At 44.2% G+C, this 22,500-nt stretch overlaps 1 protein-coding gene across 1 annotated transcript in view; it reads left to right on the top strand.

The window, feature by feature from the left end:
- Nucleotides 1–22,500, top strand: part of LOC145410383 (uncharacterized) — an 89,787-nt gene that overhangs the window by 62,717 nt on the left and 4,570 nt on the right. Inside the window, exon 2 of the mRNA XM_080280536.1 lies at nucleotides 9,259–9,355. Within this exon, the coding sequence (XP_080136662.1) occupies nucleotides 9,259–9,355 (97 nt within the window). The remainder of the gene's footprint in view (nucleotides 1–9,258; nucleotides 9,356–22,500) is intronic.

Here is a 22,500-nt window from a genome sequence, read left to right as displayed (position 1 = left end):
TCCATCCATCCATCCTTCCATCCATCCATCCATCCATCCTTCCATCCATCCATCCATCCATCTATCCACCCATCCATCCTATTCTAAATCCATATTTCTTCCTCTATCCTTCCTTCCTTCTTTCTTCCCTTCCCTCTCCCTCTTTCTCCCTCCCCCTCCCCCCACCATTCGCTCCCTCGCTCTCTCCCCCTCCCTCCCTGCTCTCATTTACTTGCTCTTTTCACCTCTCTTTTTTTCTCTTGTCACCAGATACACGACTCTCCCTTCCTCCCTCTCTCCTCTTTTTTCTTCTCTTCCTCCTCCCTCTCCTCTCCTTGTCCTCCTCATTCTCTCCTCCCATCTGCATCCTGCCCTCTCGTTTTTCCTCTTCTCTCACTTTCTTCCACTCTCCTTCCTCTCCTCTCCTCTCTTCCTTTCTCTTCCTTCATGCCCTTCCTCCTTTCTTCTTCTCTTCCTCTCTTTCCCTCCTCTCCCCTCTTCTTTCTTCGCCTTTTCCTCCTCTCCCTCCTATCTCACACGTCTGTCTTTCTGTCTGTCTATCTGTCTGTCTATCTGTCTGTCGTTACTACCATTTCTATCTTCTCATTTTCCTTAATCTCTTCATCTTCACATCTCTCTCTATTCGTCTTTTTCATTTTTCCTTCTTCCTTTGCCTCTCCCCTCCCCTTCCCCTTCCCCCTCTCCTTTTGTTCCTCCCCCCCCTTGTAAGAATCTTTTCACCCCCCGCTCTCTCTCCCCCTTGTTCTTCCCCTGCCCTATCTCTCCTCCCCTTCCGTCACCCTCTTCACCCCCCCTTCCCCCTTCCCTTCATCTTCCCCCTTCCCCCTTCCCCTTCCCTTTCCCTCTCTTCCATATCCCCTCACTGTCTGACCTTCGTTATACTCTCTCCCTTATCCTCGCCCCTCCCCCTTCCACTCCCCCCTCTCCCCTACCCCCTCCCTGCTACATCCTAATAAGTGCCTCATTTCCCCTTGTTATGCATTGATTGCCCTCCACCCCCCTCTTCCCCTCCCCTACCTTCCCCTCCCCTCCCCTCCCCTCCCCTTCCCCTCTCCCCTCTCCCTCCTCCTATGTCCTGCTCCTCTTACATTTCACCGTAATCTCTCTCTCTCTCTCTCTCTCTCTCTCTCTCTCTCTGCCTCTTTCCTTTCCCCTCTCTTTCCTTTATCTGTCTGTCAGGTGTTTGTCTGTCTGTATGTCTGTTTCTCTCTTTTTATCTCTGTGTCATTCTATCTTTGTCTTTATTTCGCATATCATTCTCTCTCTCTCTCTCTCTCTCTCTCTCACTGTCTTTCCACCCCGTTGATTTTTACCTCCCTTCCCTCCCTAATCTCTCTGTCTTCCCCTCTCTCTCTCTCTCTCAGGAAGAAAATCAGTGAGTATGCGAGGGACAATTAGCTTTAAAGAGAGAGAGAGAGAGAGAGAGAGAGAGAGAGAGAGAGAGAGAGAGAGAGTGAAAATGTTAGTCCTCTGTAAAAAAAATTCTGCGGTAATTGCTTGACACATTTCACTACCTCCCAGAAATGCTAGTCACGAAGAAGTGATTTTGAAAGGATGTAGAGACCAAGGATTATCTTTTCAGTTTCCAAACTACGTAAACTAAACAGCAAAAAGACGAAAATAAATAAAAACAAACGTGATATTAAGAACAGGGGTGATGTCAACAGAGCACCAAAGCCGATTATAAAAGTAGCAACCGGGAAAGTAGTAACAGGACATGGAGGCGATTTGTTTGTGGCCACCCCTTACGGGATTAAGGCGTCAGGCCATAGGTAGATAGATAGATAGATAAACACCGATAATAATCCAAATCCAGCGCAGCCTCTACACTTTAATGCCAGTCCCATCCGGATTGAACCAAGCTTAATGACCCGTTCTGTGTGTAGCCAATTAAAAGCCGATTAGTGGAGGTCGAGGGTAATTACGCAGCCATGTTTCTTGTGTCTTAATTGCGATTGACGGGGCAGTTGACGGGAGAGGCCAGGTGATTGGAATTGACGGGGGGATAATGAGTTTGTGGGGAAGGTATGTTGATGAGGACTGTGATGATGATTGTTGTTTTTGTTGGTGTAATTGGAGTTGTTAGTGATTGTGGTGGTATTATTATTATTATTATTATTATTATTGTTATTATTATTAATATTATTATTTATTATTGTTATTATTATTATTAGTACCGTAGTAGTAGTAGTGGTATTAGTAGTAGTAGTATTTGTATATTATTATTATTATTGTTATTATTATTATTATTATTATTATTGTTATTATTATTATTATTATTATTATTATTATTAATATTATTATTATCATTTGGGGGAATTGGAGTCAAGGAGAGGGCAAGAAGAGAGGAAAGGAGAGAAGCAAGTAGGAGACAGGTACTGATAGAGAGAGAGAGAGAGAGAGAGAGAGAGAGAGAGAGAGAGAGAGAGGGAGAGAGAGCAGGAAAATATCACCGAGATCTTGTTGATAAAGTTTCCAGCCTTTCACACTTTCTCACAAGACCTTAGATCCTTCCTTCAGATTTCCTTCATCCTCCTTTCACGAGGTGGTAGACTGTTCCTTCATCCTTCACTCACCTTCCTTCACATTTCATTCATCCTTCATTTACGAGATGTATAATAGACCATTCAGATTTCACTCACACTTCCTTCCTTCCTTCCTTCTTTCCTTCCTTCCTTTTTTCTTTCTGTTCCTTTCAAACTTCATTCTTTTTTTCGTTCGTTGGTGCCTTCCTTCCTTCCTTCCTTCCTTCCATCCACTCTCCCTCCCCTCCTACTTCCTTCTTTCCTCCTATCCTCCCTCCCTCCCTCCTTCCATCCTTCCCGACACCCATTTGTCTTCATTCTCACCTCATCTTCAAGTCATTCTGCTTATATTTTCAAGATGGTTGGGAAAGCCACCCACTTATATTAATTTACTTGTATTTTATTCAGTCTCCCTTCTTTCAGTCTTTTCTTATTTCGTTTTCTTTTACTTTTTTTCTTTATTTCGTTTTTCTTTTTATCATGCTTTTCTTCCTCCCTCATTTTCCTGTCTTTTTCTTTCCTCCTTTCCCTCCCACCCTCCTTCCTTTTTTCTTCCTTCCTTCCTTCCTTTCGTCCTTTATTTTTCTCTTCTTTCCTTCCTTTCTTCCTTACTCTCTGTCTGTCTGTCTGTCTGTCTGTCTGTCTGTCTCTCTCTCTCTCTCTCTCTCTCTCTCTCTCTTTCAGGAGCTGCAAACTTTTCTCATTCGCTTTTCCTTTCCTTCCACGTGTCTTTCATTTCATTCTTCTCTCTCTCTCTCTCTCTCTCTCTCTCTCTCTCTCTCTCTCTCTCCCCCATTCTTTCACTCTTATCCCTCATCATTCTTCTTTCCCTTTTTCCCTCCTTTCGTTTTTCTTTCCTTCCATCCCTCTGTCTCTCCTTCTTTCACTGTCCTTCACTTTTCTTTCTTTCCTCCATTCCTCTTCTCTTCCTTCCTTTCCTTCTTTTGTTTCTTCCTTTTTCTTCTTGTGTTCTTCTGTTCTTCCTACCATCTTCCCGTCATCCTTCCTTCCTTCCCTCCCTCCCTCCTTCCTTCCTTCCTTGTTGCCTGCCTGCCTGCCTTCTTTCCTTTCCTTCCTTCATTCTTTCCTACCATCCTTCTTTCCTACCTTCATTCCTTCCTTTTTTCCTACCATCCTTCTCTCCTACCTTCCTTCCTTCTTTTCTCCCCTCCTTTCTTAACTTTCCATCCTTCCTTTCCTTTCTTAACTTTCCTTCCTTCCTCTCTTTTTCTTAACTTTCCTTCCTTCCTTCCTTCCTTCCTTCCTTCCCTTCTCTCCAAAGCTGGTGATCTGTCTTGGGTAAGCTGCAAACTTTCCTCACTCACTCTCTCACTTTGGCTTGCTAGGGACTGTCCTCTCTCTCTCTTCTTGTTTATATATTTCTCTTCCCTTTCTTGATTCTTCTCACTCTCTCTTACTTCCTTCTTCCTTAAGTAACTAAATGTAATCAAGATTCAACCAGACATCTTCATTTCTCTCTCCAGCACCCTTTACTTCCCTCTCCCTCTCCCTCTTACTCTCTCCCTCCCCACCTTCCTCTTTGCTGTCATCTCCCTCTCTCTCCCTCTCCACACTCCTCTCTCTTCCCTCTCTACCTCTCTCTTACATTTTCTCTCCTTCCTTTCTTCCCTCCCCATTTCCCCTCTACCACACTCATTTCCCCTCCCCTCTTCCTTCACCATGCCTTCTCACAACTCAAAATTTTCCCTGCCCTCTCCATCCCTCTTCCCTTTCCCCCTCCCCCTCCCCTCCCCTCCCCTCCCCTCCCCTCCCCTCCCCGCCCCGCCCCTCCCCTCCCCCATAATAACCTCCACGTCAGGTCACCGAGCTTATTTTCTACATCAAGGTGTTTATAAAGGTGGCGAGGCTCGAGGGATGCCCGCTTGATGGCGTGGATAGATAGATGGATAGATAGATAGAGGGGTGGATAGATGGGTAGATTAGACTGAGCCGTGGTGGTGGTTGCTCGAGGATAGAAAGACTGTATTGTACTTGTTTACTCTTAAATAGATAGATAGGTAGATAGATAGATAGATAGATAGATAGATGCTGCTAAATACATGCTTACACACGTACATGAAGAGCGTTATAATCTGATGAAAGAGTGAATGGAAAGAGAGAGAGAGAGAGAGAGAGAGAGAGAGAGAGAGAGAGAGAGAGAGAGAGATTCTGTCTTTATCATCTTCACTCACTTTTTCTCCATCCCTTCTTTCTTTCAACCCCCTTCCCCCTCCCGCCACCCCCTTCTCTCTCTCTCTCTCTCTCTCTCTCTCTCTCTCTCTCCGATTCCATTCCCAACTCCATTCCTCATTTTTCAGCCACTTCCTCTCGCTCCATCTCATATCCTCTCGCTTTCACACTCAGCCTCTCCCCCTTCCTCTCTCTCCCTCCCTCTCTCTCTCTCTCTCTCTCTCTGACAATCTATCAATCTATTTTGTCTGTGTCTGTCTATATGAATTAGAATATTGGGTGAATATTTACCACGTTCCATTTCCTGAGAGAGAGAGAGAGAGAGAGAGAGAGAGAGAGAGAGAGAGAGAGAGTAAGAAAGTGAGAGAGAAACAATCCCTCATAAAGTCTAAGATAAACAGCGTCTTAATATCATCTTAAAGACGCTGTTAAAATTAATTGAAGTGAAGTTTGTTGGGGAGACTTTCTAGAGAGGAAGATTTAAGGCAGTTATGAATTTCTCCTCCCTTCTCATTGACCCTCCCTTTCCTCCCTCCCTTCCTCCCTTATTTCCTCCTCCACTTTCTCTCCCTCCTTCACTTCCTCCTCCACTTTCTTTCCATCCCCTGTCTTCCTTCTTCCTTTCTTCCCTTCCTTCCTTCCTTCTCATCCTTCCTTCTCTTCCTTCCTTCTTCCTTACTCCCTTTCCTTCCTTCCTTCCTCCCTTCCTTCCCAGTCTCCATTCTCTCTTTTCTCCACAATCCCTCCCTCCCTCATTCACTTTTTCTCACTTTCTCTCTCTCTCTCTCTCGTCGATTCCATGCTCTCCCTCTCAATCTCTCACTTTTCACCCACTTCCATTCGCTCCATCTCCCAGCCTCTCGATTTCTCTCTCTCTCTTTTCACTCAGTTTTTTTTTTTTTTCCTTAGCTCTGCAGTGTCACTTTCACCCAGTCTCTCTCTCTCTCTCTCTCTCACACACACACACACACACACACACACACACACACACACACACACACACACACACACACACACACACACACACACACACACACACATTTTCCTTCTTGCTTTCTCTTTTTTCCTTTCTTTTTTTTTCTTTTTTTTTTTTTTGCGCTAAAGTTTCCATCCATCTGCCTGTTTCACTTGCTCACTTTCTCTCTCTTTCTTTCTCACTTTCTCTCACTTTTAACCTGTTTTTACTCTCCCTTTCTCCCTCTCAAACCTTCCTCTCAGAACCCATCAGAAAATTGATTGAATACTCTCTCTCTCTCTCTCTCTCTCTCTCTCTCTCTCTCTCTCTCTCTCTCTCTCTCTCTCTCAGGAAACAAAAAATCTCTATATAAACTTGATGGTCTGTTCTGTTACCCTTCTGTGATTATTGCTTGGGCGATAGAGAGATAGCTAGACAGTAGATAGATAGGTAGATAGATAGATAGATAGATAGATTGGTAGATAGATAGAGGTGTATAATATTCCCTAGGCTATCTCTTTCTTGACAGGAGGCTATAGTGCTTTTTTCTGCTTTATATCTGTCCACTTATGTCTGTCTGTCTCTTATGTCTATTTTTATATCTGTCTATCTGTCTGTCTATCTCCCTGTCTATTTATCCATGCACCTGTCTATTGGTGGGAGGTAAGTAGATAGACGGTAATGAGGAAAAACGACTTTCTATACGATGCAGTCTATTTACCTGTCTATCTATGTGTATCTATCTGCCTGTCTACCTTATTTGTCTACACACACACACACACACACACACACACACACACACACACACACACACACACACACACACACCATAACTCAGCCACGCAGCACCACCAGGTATAGAAATATTTTAGGTGAGCAAGCACTTGTAAACACCTGCTGGTTTATGCAGGTGAGAGAGAGAGAGAGAGAGAGAGAGAGAGAGTGAGAGAGAGAGAGACTATGTATATCATTTTAACTTTCCTTCACTTTCATTCAATAATAATAATAATAATAATAATAATAATAATAATAATAATAATAATCAAACAATTCTCAGGGGTAATAAGAGTTGGTGATGATGATGATGACTTTGATGATGATGGTGGCGATGATGGTGATGATGGGGAAGATGGTGATAACGGTGATGGTGGTGGTGATACTGATGACGTTGATAGCAGTGGTGATGGTAGTGATGATGATGATGATGAAGAAAAAAAAATAAGAATAATAATAAGAATAAGAAGCAGACAACAGTAATAAGGAAGAAATTAGAGACTGAAATCACAAGTACAACTAAACAAATATAAGTAAAGATAAACAAGAAAAATCAAGCATAAAATCAAGAGCTAAAGGGGAGTGGAAAAAGGTTGCCTGATTATATTTCGCCATCGTAATCCCAGCACCTCACCTGTACCTTACCTGCCGAGTAATTAGCAGGTCCCATTAGGCTGTACAGGTAAGGTAGGTGGTGGTGGTAGGTGGTAGGGGGTGGTGTGGTTGTGAGGTGTGAAAGTTGGTGGTGTGTGGTAAGGGTGTGGTAGGGAGTGGTGGTGGTGGTGGTGTGGTTGTGAGGTGTGAAAGTTGGTGGTGTGTGGTAAGGGTGTGGTAGGGAGTGGTGGTGTGGTGCTGATGTTGTGTTGGTGGTGTGGTGCTGATGTTGTGTTGGTTGTGTGTGGTAGGGAGTGGTGATGTGATACGTGGTTATGAAGTGTGAGTGGTGGTGATGGTGTTTGGAGGTGTGGTAGGGATGTTGTGGTGGGTGTGGTAGTATTGAATGGTAATATCGTGGTTGGGATGGGGCTTGTGTGGTGGTTGTGGTATTATTGATGTGACGGTATGATAGTGTGGGTGTTGCTGTGGTAGTGTGAGGTGCGGTAGTTTGTGGTGAGACAGTGGTGTGGTGTGGATGGATGTGGTGTGATATGTGGTGATAGTGGTGTGTGGTGGTGGTGTGGTGGTGGTGGCAGTGGCAATGTTGTAGTGGTAGTTGTGGTATGGCAGTGGTAGTGGTGGTGTGGTTGTGTGGTACTATGATAAAGAATATTAATGTATGTAACTTCCTGAACTTCATTCCACCACTTTACCTCGCCCTTACCTACCCGGAAACTGTACTCCTTTCACCTTAACTTGGCCCAGATTTTCGTCGTTTCGCAGCTTATTTCACGTAGCTCAGTGGCTGAATAAGACAATACTGCTGCTCTACATCCTTTCAGAGCACTTCTTCGTGACTAGCATCATACCGTATTAATCTGTTTTTTTTTGCAACAACATTGAAGATAAAGAGGTGGCAATTTTAGGTCAAGTGAAAGGAACATAGTGAATAAATGAAATGAAAAATGATTGTGCAGTGTTCCTGATAATTTTGTAAAGAAAGAAACAAAGGCTGAGCTTATTTTAGGCGGTTGAGTCGTTAGAAAAAGACTTAAGAAACAATTACTGGTCTTAGAGAGAGAGAGAGAGAGAGGAGAGGAAAGGAGGGAAGGGAAGAGAAGGGAAGGGAGAGGGTGCGAACGAAAGAGAGAGAAAGAGAGCAAAAAAAAAGAGGCAGGTAACAATTAATCAAGGTAACAAGAGCTAATGACCCCGAGCCGTGGAGTGATTAGTGTGGCCTAATTAGGGACAAGCAAGAATGGCAGTCTCCCTAATGACCCTGTGCCGTTTTTAGATCTTTTTGTTGCATAATATAGAGGATAATTACAATCGACGTCATCATGTGTGGTGGTGGTGTGGTTGTGTGGTGGTAGTGGTGGTGGTGGTAATAGTAGTAGGAGTGATGGTGTTGTGGTGGTGGTAATAATAGTGGTGGTGGTGGTGGTGGTAATAGTAATAATAGTGGTTGTGGTGGTAGTGGTAGTAATAGTAGTAGTAGTAGTAGTAGTAATAATAATAATAATAATAATAGTAGTAGTAGTAGTAGTAGTAATAATAATAATAATAATAATAATAATAATAGTAGTAGTAGTAGTAGTAGTAGTAGTAATAATAATAATAATAATAATAGTAGTAGTAGTATTAGTAGTAATAATAATAATAATAATAATAGTAGTAGTAGTAGTTACATTTAAAGATAAGAAAAATAATGCCTAAGTCTGCACTATAAAAAACACTAAAACAAAACATATTATTATTATTATTATTTTTTTTCGAAACTTCAGGATTTGCAATTTGGGGGATTAATTTTGAGTAATCTGAAGTAAACCTAGATTAAATTTATTTCGGGTATACATCACACTGGAAAAAAAAAATGTATACATTGTTTCGCTTTTCGGGAGTAAATGATTTTGATTTTCATTTTGATTTTATTTTTTTCGTTTTTTCTTTCTTGTTGATGCGTTCATGATCGGGAGAAGTCTAGTTTTGTCATCTAACCCCTGACGATTTTATTCAGCATGTAGATGTTTTGTGTGTGTGTGTGTGTGTGTGTGTGTGTGTGTGTGTGTGTGTGTGTATACGCGCGCGTGCGTATGTGTGCGTGTGCGTGTGTGGCGTGTATTAATTCTCTCTAACTTCAAGATTTACAAACTTTAAGGGGAAACTAAGCCAATATTTCCTTTTTTCCTAATATTTTCATTTTTCCATTTTCTATAGGTACGTGGGGAACTTGGATGCAGGAGCGAGTGAGGAGCTGCTTATGGCGGTGTTCAGCCATATTGGACCAGTACGAAGCTGTAAACTCATCCATGAGGTATGTACGCTACTGTGTGCACCCATTATCTATTTCGTGTACACCCAGATCCCTTCCGTTCTTTTTGCGTGTGCACCTAAGCTACTATGTGCACCAGCCATGTGTGTATTGCGTTCACCTCCTCCTGAACCTCCCTCTGTGTGTGTTTGTGTGTACCTAATCTCCTGTGTGTGTGTGTTTGTGTGTACCTAATCCCCTCTCTGTGTATGTTTGTGTGCAACTATTTCCGTGTGTGTATGTTTGTGTGTACCTGATCCCCCCTGTGTGTGTGTTTGTGTATACCTAATCCCCTGTGTTGTGTGTACCTAATTCCCTGTGTGTGTGTATGTTTGTGTGCACCTAATCCCCACTTTGTATGTCTGTGTGTACCTAATCCCCTCTGTATGTGTGTGTTTGTGTGTACCTAATTCCCTGTGTGTGTGTGTGTGTGTGTGTGTGTGTGTGTGTGTACTTAATTCCTTGTGTGTTTTTGTGTACCTACTCCCCTGTGTGTGCGTTTGTGTGTACCTAACTCCCTGTGTGTTTTTGTGTGTTCCTAATCCCCTTGTATGTTTGTGTGCAGCCAATCCTATGTGTGTGCACCTAAGGGCCTCGTGTGCGTATGTATTGTATGTATGTGCTGGGATGTGTGTGTATCAAATCTCCTTGTGTATATATTTTGATGTGCACCGAAGTTACTGTGTGCGCGAGTATATGTATGTGTGCACCTCGGCATGTGTGTGTTTTTGTATGTAATTAAACTCGTATGTGTGTATATGTACGCATCCACGAGGTGTATTCCCTATTGTGTGTACACCTTGGATCATTGTGTGTGTGTGTGTGTGTGTGTGTGTGTGTGTGTGTGTGTGTGTGTGTGACCCTCCTGTACGTAAGGCCTTGTGTATACACGTGTAGGTAATCACACGTGTAGACAGGTGCATTTACGTTCATACAGTGTGGCTCCAAGTATGACATGACCTTGAGTTTATCGTATATTGAAAACTGAGAACGCGAAGGTGTAAGCATGTCCCTAATCACACCCGCCCCACCTGTAACACCTGTAATTGGCAGATACCGTTAGCCTGCATCCCATATTATAGAGTGCAGTTAGCAACGGTACGAAAAGTTTATTCAGATTTGTTATCATCCTCGCTTGGTTTCAGAATTTATCATAAAAATAATGAGTTTTTTTCCAGACCTTTGCGTATTCAGTTTTGATAATACGGCTGTCTGTCTGTCTGTCTGTGTCCTCCCCCTGCCTCCCTGCTGTTTGTCCGTCCTACCCTGCCTCCCTGCTGTCTGTTTGTCTGTCCTCCCCCTCCCTCCCTGTGTCTGTCTGTCCCCCCTCCCTGCTTGCTGTCTGTCTGTCTATCCTCCCTCCTCTCCCTGCTGTCTGTCTGTGTCTCCCCTCTCTCCCTGCTGTCTAAACACCCTTACAGACAGCTCCCGCCCTTCGTTTGCATCGTGGTAGCTGAAAGGTAGGTGGACGGGCCAAATAACTGACTAGCCTTGTCCTATTATCATTATTATCATTGCTTTCTTGCTCGTTGTTGTCTTTGTTCACAAGTCTCTATGTACCCTTTCCATTTTTTTTCACTAATTTGTATATGTACCCTTTTTCCATTATTCACCGTTTTTTATGCACCAAAATATCTATGTTGTCGTTTTCTGTGTGTGGGATTTGAGGGGGGTCTTGTGTGTACTTCTGCATATTTTTTTTTTTTTTTAACCACATATGCACCAAAATATCTGTTAATTCTTTTTGAAATGGTGTTCTTTCGTATCTATATGTAACTTTTTTATATATATGTGTCTCTTTAATATGCAAAGATTTATGTGTCGTTTTTTGTGTGATTTTTTCTCGAGGGGAGGGGGGGTTTAAAAATATTCATGGTGGCCTAAATATCGCGCTTTTTTGTCTTGTGAACGGCCCTGTCTGCTGGTGTGGGCTGCGTATATATTTTAGTTGCTTTCTGAAATTACGTACCAACCATGTAATGAATAAATGTAAAAAATAAGTAACTGTTAAGGGAAAGAAAGGGTTATAGATAGAAAACGATGCAGAGTAGACCTTGGTAACGCTGACTACAGAAAACGGCGTAGGGTATCTCTTGGTAACGCTGACTGGAGAAAATGGTGTAGGGTAGACTTTGATAACGCTGACTTTTGCTGTCCCTCCAACACACGAAAAATTTGAGATGCGTAATTTTTGGGCCACCCTGTTATATCTTTGTAATAGCTTTCCATATCACTGTTATGCAAAAAATGTATGCGAGTTTTTTATTTTTTATTATTTTTTTTTTTAAGGGGTTGGGATCAAAGGGAGACTTGAAAATGTATTTGTGTAGATTTTTTTATACTCATATGCACGTGATTTTTTTTTTTTTTTTTTTTTTGAGAGAGAGAGAGAGAGAGAGAGAGAGAGAGAGAGAGAGAGAGAGAGAGAGAGAGAGTTTAACATCTTCTGCACTTATTTTTGAGGGGGTTTGCTTTGGGTGAGTGGTTGGATGGATAGATGGGTATATTGTGGATAGATGAGTGGATGGCTGGGACGTGTGGATGAGTGGATGGATGGATAAGTCGTGTGGATGGGTGAGTGGGTGTATTGTGGATGGGTGAATGGGTGGATGTGAAAGTGGGTAAACTGTGGATGGGTAAATGGGTGAATGTATGGAGGGTAGAAAGGATAGAGTGTGGATAGGTGGATAGTTAGAGGGTGGGTGGTGGATGGTAGATACCGGAAAATCTATTAAGAGTGGATAGTAGGTAGGGTAAAGGGTGGATAGGTGGATGGGTGGATAGTTGGAGGGTGGATGGGTGGAGAGTGGACGGATGCATGGTTGAAGGGCGGATGGTTTGAGGGTGGATGGGTGGGTGGTTGGAGGGTGGATGGGTGGGTGGTTGGAGGGTGGATGGGCGGAGGGTGGATGGGTGGGTGGGTGGATGGGTGGAATATTTATGGGTGTTTCAGGATCTTGTATGTTGCATATTAATTCCGAAAAAAAAAAAAACGGTGCGTGTTAAAAAATTGAAATGATTTATACGTCTCATGTGTTGCCCTTTTATAAAATTTATTTGGAAATTTGGAAGAAAATGGACGAAATATTTACACAAGATAATGTTCCCAAAAAATAACGAAAAAAAGTAAATTTGAAATTTATTGAAAAAAATATGGGAAAAAAAAAAGTGGAAATAATGAAAAATAAAAAAATCATGAAAAAAAATTAAGGTGAAATTTATATAGAAAAATATCCCAAAAAAAGTTAGGATGAAATTTAATGGAAAAAAAAAATACCAGGTAGTGGAGTAGGAATTTCAGGATGTAAATATTTTGGTGGAAAATTTTCGATGCTAAAAAAATTAATGGTAAGAAAATCAATTAGTGCAAAAAGAAAAGAAAATATTAATGAAGGTTCTCGTGCAAATAGATAGATAAATAGATAAGAAAAAATATATAAAAAAATGTTTTAATTTTGTTGGTGTGGTGGTGGTGGCTTGAGGATGTTTGTTGGTCCCAATGATCTTGTTTACCTGAAGACGAAGCAGAGGAAGGTGAAGAAGCAGAAGATGGAGGAGGAGGAGGAAGAGGAGGTGGAGATGGTGGTGGAAGAGGAGGAGGAGGAGGAGGAGGAGGAGGAGGTAGCGATGAGGGTGAAGAAAAAGGTGATGTGGAAGATGGAGAAAGTCTATACGAATGATAGTGTTGATTAGAACGAAGGTAAGGAAAGGAGAAAAGCAGTGGAAATAAGATTAGTTGACTCTCTCTCTCTCTCTCTCTCTCTCTCTCTCTCGTCCCCATGTCCTTCCTTCCTTCCTTCCTTCACTCTTCCCTCCTTCCCTCCTCCTCATCCTAGTTTCCTCCAAGTTTCCTTCATTTTTTTCCTTCCCTCCTTCTCGTATTTTTCTTGGACCTCCATTTTCTTTATTATCTCCTTTATCTTCTCTTTCTCTTCTTTATTTTCTTCCTTCCATTCTTTATTTTTTTTTCCCTCCTTCCTCCTTTCTTAAGCAAATATTTTCTTTTTTTTGTGTTATTCAGTTTCTTGTACTTTATTTCTCTCTCTCTCTCTCCTAATATGTATACCTCTCTCACCCTCCCTCCCTCCCAATATGTATACCTCTCTCACCCTCCCTCCCTCCCTCCCTCCTTCCTTCCCTCCTTCCCTCCCTCCCTCCTTCCTTCCCTCCTTTCCTCCAAGATGCATGTTTCCTCCTCTATCACTGACAGAGCGAGCGTCATTCATTCCTCATTATGCTCTCTCTCTCTCCTGGTATTTCACTCCCGGTATTTCACTCCCGGTATTTCACTCCCGGTATTTCACTCCTGGTATTTCACTCCTGGTATTTCACTCCTGGTATTTCACTCCCGGTATTTCACTCCGGGTATTTCATTGCCCTGTTATCTGTAATTTCAATTATCCATTTATTCCGTTATTCTGTTGTCTGTAAATCCCGTAATCCCGTTATCAGTAAATCCCGTTATTCGTTATCAGTAAATCCGTTAATCCCATTATCAATAAATCCCATTATCAGCGAATCCCGTTATCCTGTTATCAATAAATCCCGTTATCCGTTAATCCCGTTATCAGTAAATCCCTTTATTCGTTATTAGTAAATCCCATTAGCCGTTAATCCCGCTATCTGTAAATCCACTTCCCGTTATCCGTAAATCCCGTTATCCGTAATCCCGTTGTCCATAAATCCCGTTATCCGTAAATCCCGTTATCCGTAGCCCGGTTTTCCCTTTTCCTAGTTCCTGGTATCCGGGTTTGGTGGGACGAGGAAAATTACGAGACGCAAATGAAGACAAATATTAGAGGGAGGGAAGAAAGAGGGAGGGAGGGAGGGAGGGAGGGAGAATAGATGGGAGGTGGGAGGAAGGGGAAAGGGAGGGAGGGAGGGAGGGAGAGAGGGTGGGAAGAAGGGGAGAGGGAGGGAGGAAGGAGACAGGGGGAATAAATTGGAGAGGGAAGGAGTGAAGGGAGAGTAGGAGGAAGGGAGGGAGAAAAGATGGGAGAGGGGAGGAATGAAGGAAGGAATGAAGGGAGGGAAAGAGGGAGAGGGAGGAAAGGAACGTGAAGGAAAAAAAGAAGGAAGACAGAAGGAGGGGAAAGGAGGGAGAGTGGGCGATGAAGAAGAGAGGAAGGATGGGTAGAGGGAAGAAGAGAAGGAAGTAAGAGAAGAGAGAATGAAAGTAAGGAAGAGAGAGAGAGAGAGAGCAGTGATCGCTGGCTCGAAACCTCTCTGTCCAAATGTTTACTGGGGCATCTGTACACAATCTCTCTCTCTCTCTCTCTCTCTCTCTCTCTCTCTCTCTCTCTCTCTCTCTCTCTCTCTCTCTCTCTCTCTCTCTCTCTCTCTCTCTCTCTCTCTCTCTCTCTCTCTCATCACAAACTTCCTCCCACTCACCCACTCGCTCGAACACTTGCTAACTTTCTGAATCGTTCTCTCTCTCTCTCTCTCTCTCTCTCTCTCTCTCTCTCTCTCTCTCTCAGAAAATCCATCACTGTCACAACTTCTCTCACTCTGTCACACACTCACTCATTCACTTTTCTCTCTCTCTCTCTCTCTCTCTCTCTCTCTCTCTCTCTCTCTCTCTCTCTCTCTCTCGCCCATTTACAGCCTCCTCATTGTCTTTAACTCTCTTAAAATCACACACACACACACACACACACACACACACACACACACACACACACACACACACACACACACAGTCGCCCTTTTGCAGAAACCCAATTAACATCCCACTCACTCACGCACTCACTCACGCACTCACTCACGCACTCACTCACTCACTCACCCACGCACTCACTCACTCACTCACCCACGCACTCACTCACTCACTCACCCACGCACTCACTCACTCACTCACTCACTCACGCACTCACTCACTCACTCACTCACTCACTCACTCACTCACTTTTTCACCCACAAAATCACCCAGCATTATTTATAAACCTATTAAGTCCTTCATATTATCATTGATTTATCGCTTCGTGTATAACTCCGTGTGTGTGTGTGTGTGTGTGTGTGTGTGTGTGTGTGTGTGTGTGTGTGTGTTTCCTTCCAGTTTTCCTCGCGTCTGTTTTTTTTTTATTATTTTTATTTTATTTCGAAAAAAATTAGATGGATATTAAAAAATGTAAATATAGTAAAGAAATTAAATGTGGAAAAGTTAGAGAGAGAGAGAGAGAGAGAGAGAGAGAGAGAGAGAGGGAGAGAGAGAATAGGCTCTACTTCTCTCCCCTCTCAACACCCACTGATCCCTGATAAGTCACACTATCCTCTGAATTGGAGGGGGAGAGGGGAGAAGAGGAGGGGAGAGTAGGGGAAAAGAGGGGAGAGGGGAGGGAAAGGGGAATGGAGAGGAGAGGAAAAGAGTGGAGGGGAGGGGAGGCAAACTTAGGGAGGAGAAGGGGAAAGGAAAGAGAGAGAAGAGGAAGAAGAGGAGGAGGTGGTGAATGGGGGAAGAAAAGAGGATATAAGAGAGAGGAGAAGGGGAAGAGGAAGAGCAGAGGAGAGGGAGAAGAGTGAGAGAAGGGAAGGGTGTAGAGGGGAAGGGAGAAGACAGGAGGAAAGGGAGAGGAGGGGAGGAGGGAGGGGAGAAGGGAAGAGGTGGGTAGGGTTGATAAAAGAAGATAAATTGATATATTGATGAAGGGGGAGTAAGGGAGATGGAAGATTGAAGTAACAAGTGACGTATAGTGTGTGTGTGTGTGTGTGTGTGTGTGTGTGTGTGTGATTATTATTATTATTACTATCATTATTATTATTACTCTTATTATTCATTATCATCATTATTATTATTACCACCAGCATAGTAATATTAGTCTAGCGCATTGTTAGTAATATCAGTCTTAATTATAGCTATCATAATTGCATCATTGTGTTGCTAGTGTTGCAGCGGCTGTGACAGGAGTTGCAGAACTGTTGATAATATTGCAATGCGAATGTTGAAGAATTATTGTATTGCAGGGATGTTGATAGAGATGCTTATGTTGCAAAGTGATGTGTAAAAGATGTGGAAAAAAAATGAGGTTGATTGAATGATGAATAAAATCGTCTAGAGGCAGTAAGACGGGCTGCAATTGCGTCCATGTTGCACTATGTTGCAGACGTTGACCTTGTTCTTGCAATGTTGAAAAGGGGAGGGTTATAAGGAGTTGGTTAAAGAGGCATTGTCGTTTGCTTCATTCTCTTACTTTCTCACTTTCTTTACTCTCTCTCTCTCTCTCTCTCTCTCTCTCCCTCTCTCTCTCTCATATTTTCTTCCCTAATTTCTTTTCGTTTTTTCTTTCCTATCTTTGTTGTAAAAATTAAGATTGCAGAGGATGAGAGAGAGAGAGAGAGAGAGAGAGAGAGAGAGAGAGAGAGAGAGAGAGAGAAACTACTGGAACCGGAAATGACCGGTCAATTTCTATTCTCTCTCTCTCTCTCTCTCTCTCTCTCTCTCTCTCTTTCTCTTATCTCTTAACGTCACGCTGTCTCCTCTCTTTCCTTCCTGTTTCCTTTCCCCTCCCTCCTCCTTCCCCTCCCCCTTCCCCTCCCTCTTCCCCTCCCCCTTCCCCTCCCTCTTCCCCTCTCACTTCCCCTCCTCTCCCTCCTCCTTCCCCCTCTCTCCTTCATTCCTCCCACTCTCTTCCTCTCCCCATCGTTTTACCTCTTTGTCTTTCCCATTTCTCTTTCCCCTTCCCCTCCCCTTCCCTCTCCCCTTCCCCTCCCTCCCCCCTTTCCCTTCCCTCCTCTGCCCCCTTCCCTTCCCTTCTCTCCCTTGCCCCCTCCCCTTCCCTTCTCTCCCTTGCCCCCTCCCCTTCCCCCTTTCCCCTCTCTTTCTCCCCTTCCTCTTCCCCCTCCCCTTCCCCCTTCCCTTCCCCCTCCCTCACCCTTGCTTCTCGCCGTGTTGGCATATTTGGGTCACTATCGACCTGGGGGAGGGGAGAGAAGGGGAGGAAAGGGGAGTAGAGGGGAGGGAAGGGGAGGGGAGGGGAGAGGAGAGGAGAGGAGAGTCAAGGGTCGGGAGGAGAAAGAATGGGAATGCATGGACTGGGGTAGGGGGAGTGGAGAGAGAGAGAGAGAGAGAGAGAGAGAGAGAGAGAGAGAGAGGGAGGATTGCATAGAGTTGGCCTCCTCGTTTGGGGTGATTGCATTCTCTTTTTTCTTTTTTCTTATTATCCTCTTGTTTTTCAGTCGTTGTTTTTAGCCTGTTTTGTTTTGCTCTTGCTCTCTTTATTTTGCTCTTTTTCTTCTCTTTATTTTGCTCTTTTTCTTCTCTTTATTTTGCTCTTTTTCTTCTCTTTATTTTGCTCTTTTTCTTCTCTTTATTTTGCTCTTTTTCTTCTCTTTATTTTTCTCTTTTCTTGCCCTCTTTATTTTTCTCTTTTCTTGCCCTCTTTATTAAGCTCTTTTTCCATTCTTTATTTTGCTCCTTTCTTGTCCTCTTTATTTTGCTCATGTCCTCTTTAATTCCTATTCTCATGTACTCTTTATTTTGCTCTTTTCCTCTTTATTTCCTCTTCTCTTTATTTCCCTCTTTTTCTTGTCCTTGCTTTCCTCTTTTCCTCTTTATTTCCTCATCTTTTTCTCCTCTTATTATTCTGTTGTTTTGGTCTTGTTTTAATTTACCTTTTGTCTTGATGTTTTAATCCTGTTTTAATTACAATTATTTTTATTTTCCTGTTTTATTATTTATCAATTAATTTATTTTCGTCCTGATTATCATTATTTTTCTTTATTTTCTTTCTCTTTCTCATGCGTATTATTTATTCTGTTCTGATTTTTAGTTTTTGTTTCTATGCCAAAATTTATCGCCTTTAACTGTATATTATTTTTTTTTGCCCTTTAGCCTGTTAGATTTTCCCTTAGCTCCTTCACAGCGATGATTTATTTTGTTGCTGTTTCCAGGCGATTGTTTTTTCAGCTCTTCCTGTCTCTGTCTTTACTTCTCTCTCTCTCTCTCTCTCTCTCTCTCTCTCTCTCTCTCTCTCTCTCTCTCACAGAAAGGACCACTTACTGCCACTCACACTTGGCTCAATCCTCTTCATGTGGTCCTCGGTAGGGCTGACGTACACACACACACACACACACACACACACACACACACACACACTTGTACGTTCCTAATGTCACGTATTAATAATTTATGTGCGCATTTCTGGGTATCCATTAGTGTGTGTGTGTGTGTGTGTGTGTGTGTGTGTGTGTGTGTGTGTGTGTGTGTTCTGAAAACTTCCATCTTTACTTTTGACAACATCTTTACCTCTCCTCCCTCCCTCCCTCCCTCCCCTCTTTCAGACTCCCTAATCTAAAACTCTTCCACTCCCCCCTCCCTCTCGCTTTCAAATTCCGTTATCTAATACTCTTTTCCCCTCCCTCCTTCTCCCTCCCTCCCTCCCTCTCCCTTGTCCCTCCCTTCCTCCCTCTCTCCCACCCTCCCTCCTTCCCTTCCTCCCTCCCTCTCCCTTCGTTCCTCCTTACCTCCTCCCTCCATCTTCCTTTCACTTCCCAGTCTAAAACTCTCCTCCCCATTCTCTTTCTCTTCCCTCCCCCTCTCCCTTGTTCCCTCCCTCCTTAAAACATTCTCCCCCAGTCCCTCCCTCCCCTACCCTACCCTACCCCTCTCTCCCCTCCCCTTCATTCCCTTCCCTTTCACTTTCTCCCCGTCATGCTTCTCTCTTATCTCTTCTCCCCCCCATCCCACCCTTTCTCTTCCTTTCCCTCCCTCCCCATCCCTTCCTCTCCCTTACCTAGTTCCCTCCCTTTCTCCCTCCCTCCCATCTTACCTCCCTCTCTCTTGCCTTTCCTTATACCTGCCTTCCCTCCCCTCCCCTCCGCTCCCCCCCTCTTTCTCTCTTGAAAAAAAAAAAAGACGAACTTTTTGACCACACACACACACACACACACACACACACACACACACACACACACACACACACACACACACACACAGAGGAGAATGTGTGCGGGAAGTTATAATACGGGATTGTGAGAGAAAATACTTTATGTGCGTAATATTCTGGCCGCTATTGTGTGTGTGTATGTGTGTGTGTGTGTGTGTGTGTGTGTGTGTGTGTGTGTGTGTGTGTGTGTGTAGGGGGAAGGGGGAGGGGGGAAGGAAGCGGGGGGAGGCAGGGGGAGGGAGGAAAGAGGTAGTGGGAGGAAGAGTGAGACAAGGATAGGCAATGAAATGATAGGGTGAGGCAGAGGTAAGGGTGAGGCAGGGGATGTAAGGAAGGAAGGGAGAGAAGGGAAGAAGGGAGGAAGGGAGGCAGGAAAGAGAGAGAGAGAGAGAGAGAGAGAGAGAGAGAGAGAGAGAGAGAGAGAGAGTAACCTTTAGTCCACTACCCCTCTTGGGACAATGTTGTTTCCCTCCACACAACTTGCTTCCCATTCCTTCCTTCCTTCCTTCCTTCCTTCCTTCATTTCTTCCCTGTTTCCTGTCTTCCTTTTTCCTTCCCTTTCCTTCCTAGCATCACTCACTCTTCCTTCCTTCATTTCCTTCCTTCCTTCCTTCCTTCCTTCTCTTTCTCCCCTCTTTCCTCCCGTCTCTCTTCCCTCCTGCTTCTTTTCTTCCTTCCTTTCTTATTCTATTTCTTCCTTAACTCCTTCGCTTCCTCACTTCTTCCTTTGTTTCTTCCTTCTCTCCTTCCTTCCTTCAGTAATCACAGCTGTCTGCATTCCTTCCTCAAACCTCCTTTCCTTCCATCCTATTTCATTCCATCTTCCTTTTCCTACATGTGTTTCTCTCTCTCTCTCTCTCTCTCTCCCCTCCTCCTCCTCCTCCTCCTCCTCCTTCCTTGTTCTCTCTCCTTCTCAGACATCTAATTCATCCATTCTCCTTTCTCCCTCTCTCCCACTCCCCTCCCCTCCCCTCCCCTCCCCTCCCCTCCCCTCCCCTCCCCTCCCCTCCCCTCCCCTCCCCTCCCCCTCTTTCATTACCTTGCTTTCTTTCCTCCATCTGATATTTCGCCCCTCCCCCTCTCTCCTCCTCTCCCCTCTCTGCTCCTCTCCCTCCCTCTCCCCTCTCCTTTTGGCATTTCTCCCTCTATTCCTTTTTACCACCGTTCCTCTCTCTCTCTCTCTCTCTCTCAGTTCCCTCCCTCTCTCTACTTTCCTTCTATTCTCACTCTTCCTCCCCCTATCTTTTTCTTTCCCCCCACTCTCCCCCTCTCCTTTTCTCCATCCATTTCCTTCCCTCCCTCTCTCCCTCCCTCCCTTGTTTCTCTCCCTTCCTTCCTCTCTCTTTCCCTCCCTCCCTCCCTCTCTCCCTTGTTTCTCTCCCTTCCTCCCTGAGATATTAGGTCCAGGGCGAGTTATGTTTTGATGGGCCTTTTACGTCTCTTCTCTCCCTCTCTCTCTCTCTCTCTCTCTCTCTCTCTCTCTCTCTCTCTCTCTCTCACAGCGTGCATTGCCTTATTTGCATTAGACTAATTATTTGAGGCAGTGAGAGAGAGAGAGAGAGAGAGAGAGAGGGAGATGAAAGGGACGGAGAAAAAGAAGGCAAATGGAGGGAGAAGGGAGAGACTGGAAAAAAAGGGAGAGACGTTGACAAAAGTAAATTGTTTCAGTGCAGCCAGGGAGAGAGGGAGGGAGAGAGAGAGAGAGAGAGAGAGAGAGAGAGAGAGAGAGAGAGAGAGAGATGCAAGGAGACATGAGAGAGGGTGAGAGGGAGGGAGAGGCAGACAGGGAAGGGGAGGAAGACATGAGAGAGGGAGGGAGAGAGGTAGAGAGACAGGGAGGGAGGGAGAGAGACATGAGGGAGGGAGGGAAACGGACAGGGAGAGAGACAGGAAGGGAGAGAGACATGAGGGAGGGAGGGAGGGAGAGAGACATGAGGGAGGGAGGAAGGGAGGGAGTATAAGCAACCTCACCACTTTAAGTCAGACACACCTGGTGGTCTGGTGAACCCTGGCCCTGTCACTTTCACCATCACTATCACCTTCATCACCTTCACTATCCCCATCACTATCATCACCTTCACTATCATCATCACCTTCATCACCTTCATTATTACAATCAGCTTCATCACCTTCATTATCACCATCACCTTCACCACCTTCACCATCACCTTCACTTTCACCAGGACTATCACCTTCATCACCGTCACTATCACCATCACGTTCATCACCTTCACCATCATCACTTTCACCATCACTATCACTTTCATTACCTTCACTATCACCATTACCATCACCATCACTTCCACTGTCACCATCACACCATCCCTGTCATCTTCACCATCATCATCATCACATTCTCATCCATCATCCCACTCACCCTCACTCTCACTCACTCTTACTCTCACACTCTTCATCATCATCATCACCTCTCATATTCGTATCAGTCACTATCACTTCATCTTCCCCTCCTCACATTCACACAGCGTTGTTAACTTACCATTGACTACATTATCAGCACTACCTGAGAGAGAGAGAGAGAGAGAGAGAGAGAGCATGCGAGAAGTGAAAGATATTGGAAGAGTTTTGCATGTGAAATATTGTTTGTGCATGAGAGAGAGAGAGAGAGAGAGAGAGAGAGAGAGAGAGAGAGAGAGAGAGAGAGAGAATAATGTATACGAGGAGTGAAAGATTGCATTTTTCTTTCCTTCCCTCCATCCTTTCTTCCTCCCTTTCTCATCCCCCTTATACTTTCTCTCTCCCTGTGCCTCTCCTTCCTTCCCTCTTCCCTTCCTTCTTTCCCTCCTTTCTCTCTCTTTCCTCCGCCCCCCTTCCTTCATCCTTTCATTCCCTTCTTCATTCTTTCCCTCCCTCTTTCACTTTTTACACTTTTATGAGTCTCTCTCTCTCTCTCTCTCTCTCTCTCTCTCTCTCTCTCTCTCTCTCTCTTCTATCTTTCTTCTCCTTTCCTTCACAAACTAACTCCTACTGACAGGCAAAGAAACTCAATTATCCTATGTTGAAGGGAAGGAGGAAGGGAAGGAAGGAAAGGAGGGAAGGAAGAAGGAAGGAAGGGAAGGAAGGAGGGAGTGAAGGAAGGAATTGAGAGGGAAGGATAAGGAAGGGAATGAGGGGGAATAGAAGGAGGAAGGGAGGGAAGGAAGGAAGGGAAGGAGGGAGGGAGGGAAGTAAGGAAGGGAAGGAGGGAAATAAGGATAGGGAAGGAGGAAGGAAGGAACGAAGGGAGAAGGGCAGGAGATAGGGAGGGAG

The sequence above is a fragment of the Coenobita brevimanus genome, chromosome 85 (assembly GCF_032717465.1).
Source record: "Coenobita brevimanus isolate Jiangsu-jjx chromosome 85, ASM3271746v2, whole genome shotgun sequence".
NCBI lineage: Eukaryota > Metazoa > Arthropoda > Malacostraca > Decapoda > Coenobitidae > Coenobita > Coenobita brevimanus.
This window is presented reverse-complemented; position numbering and strand designations above follow the sequence as displayed.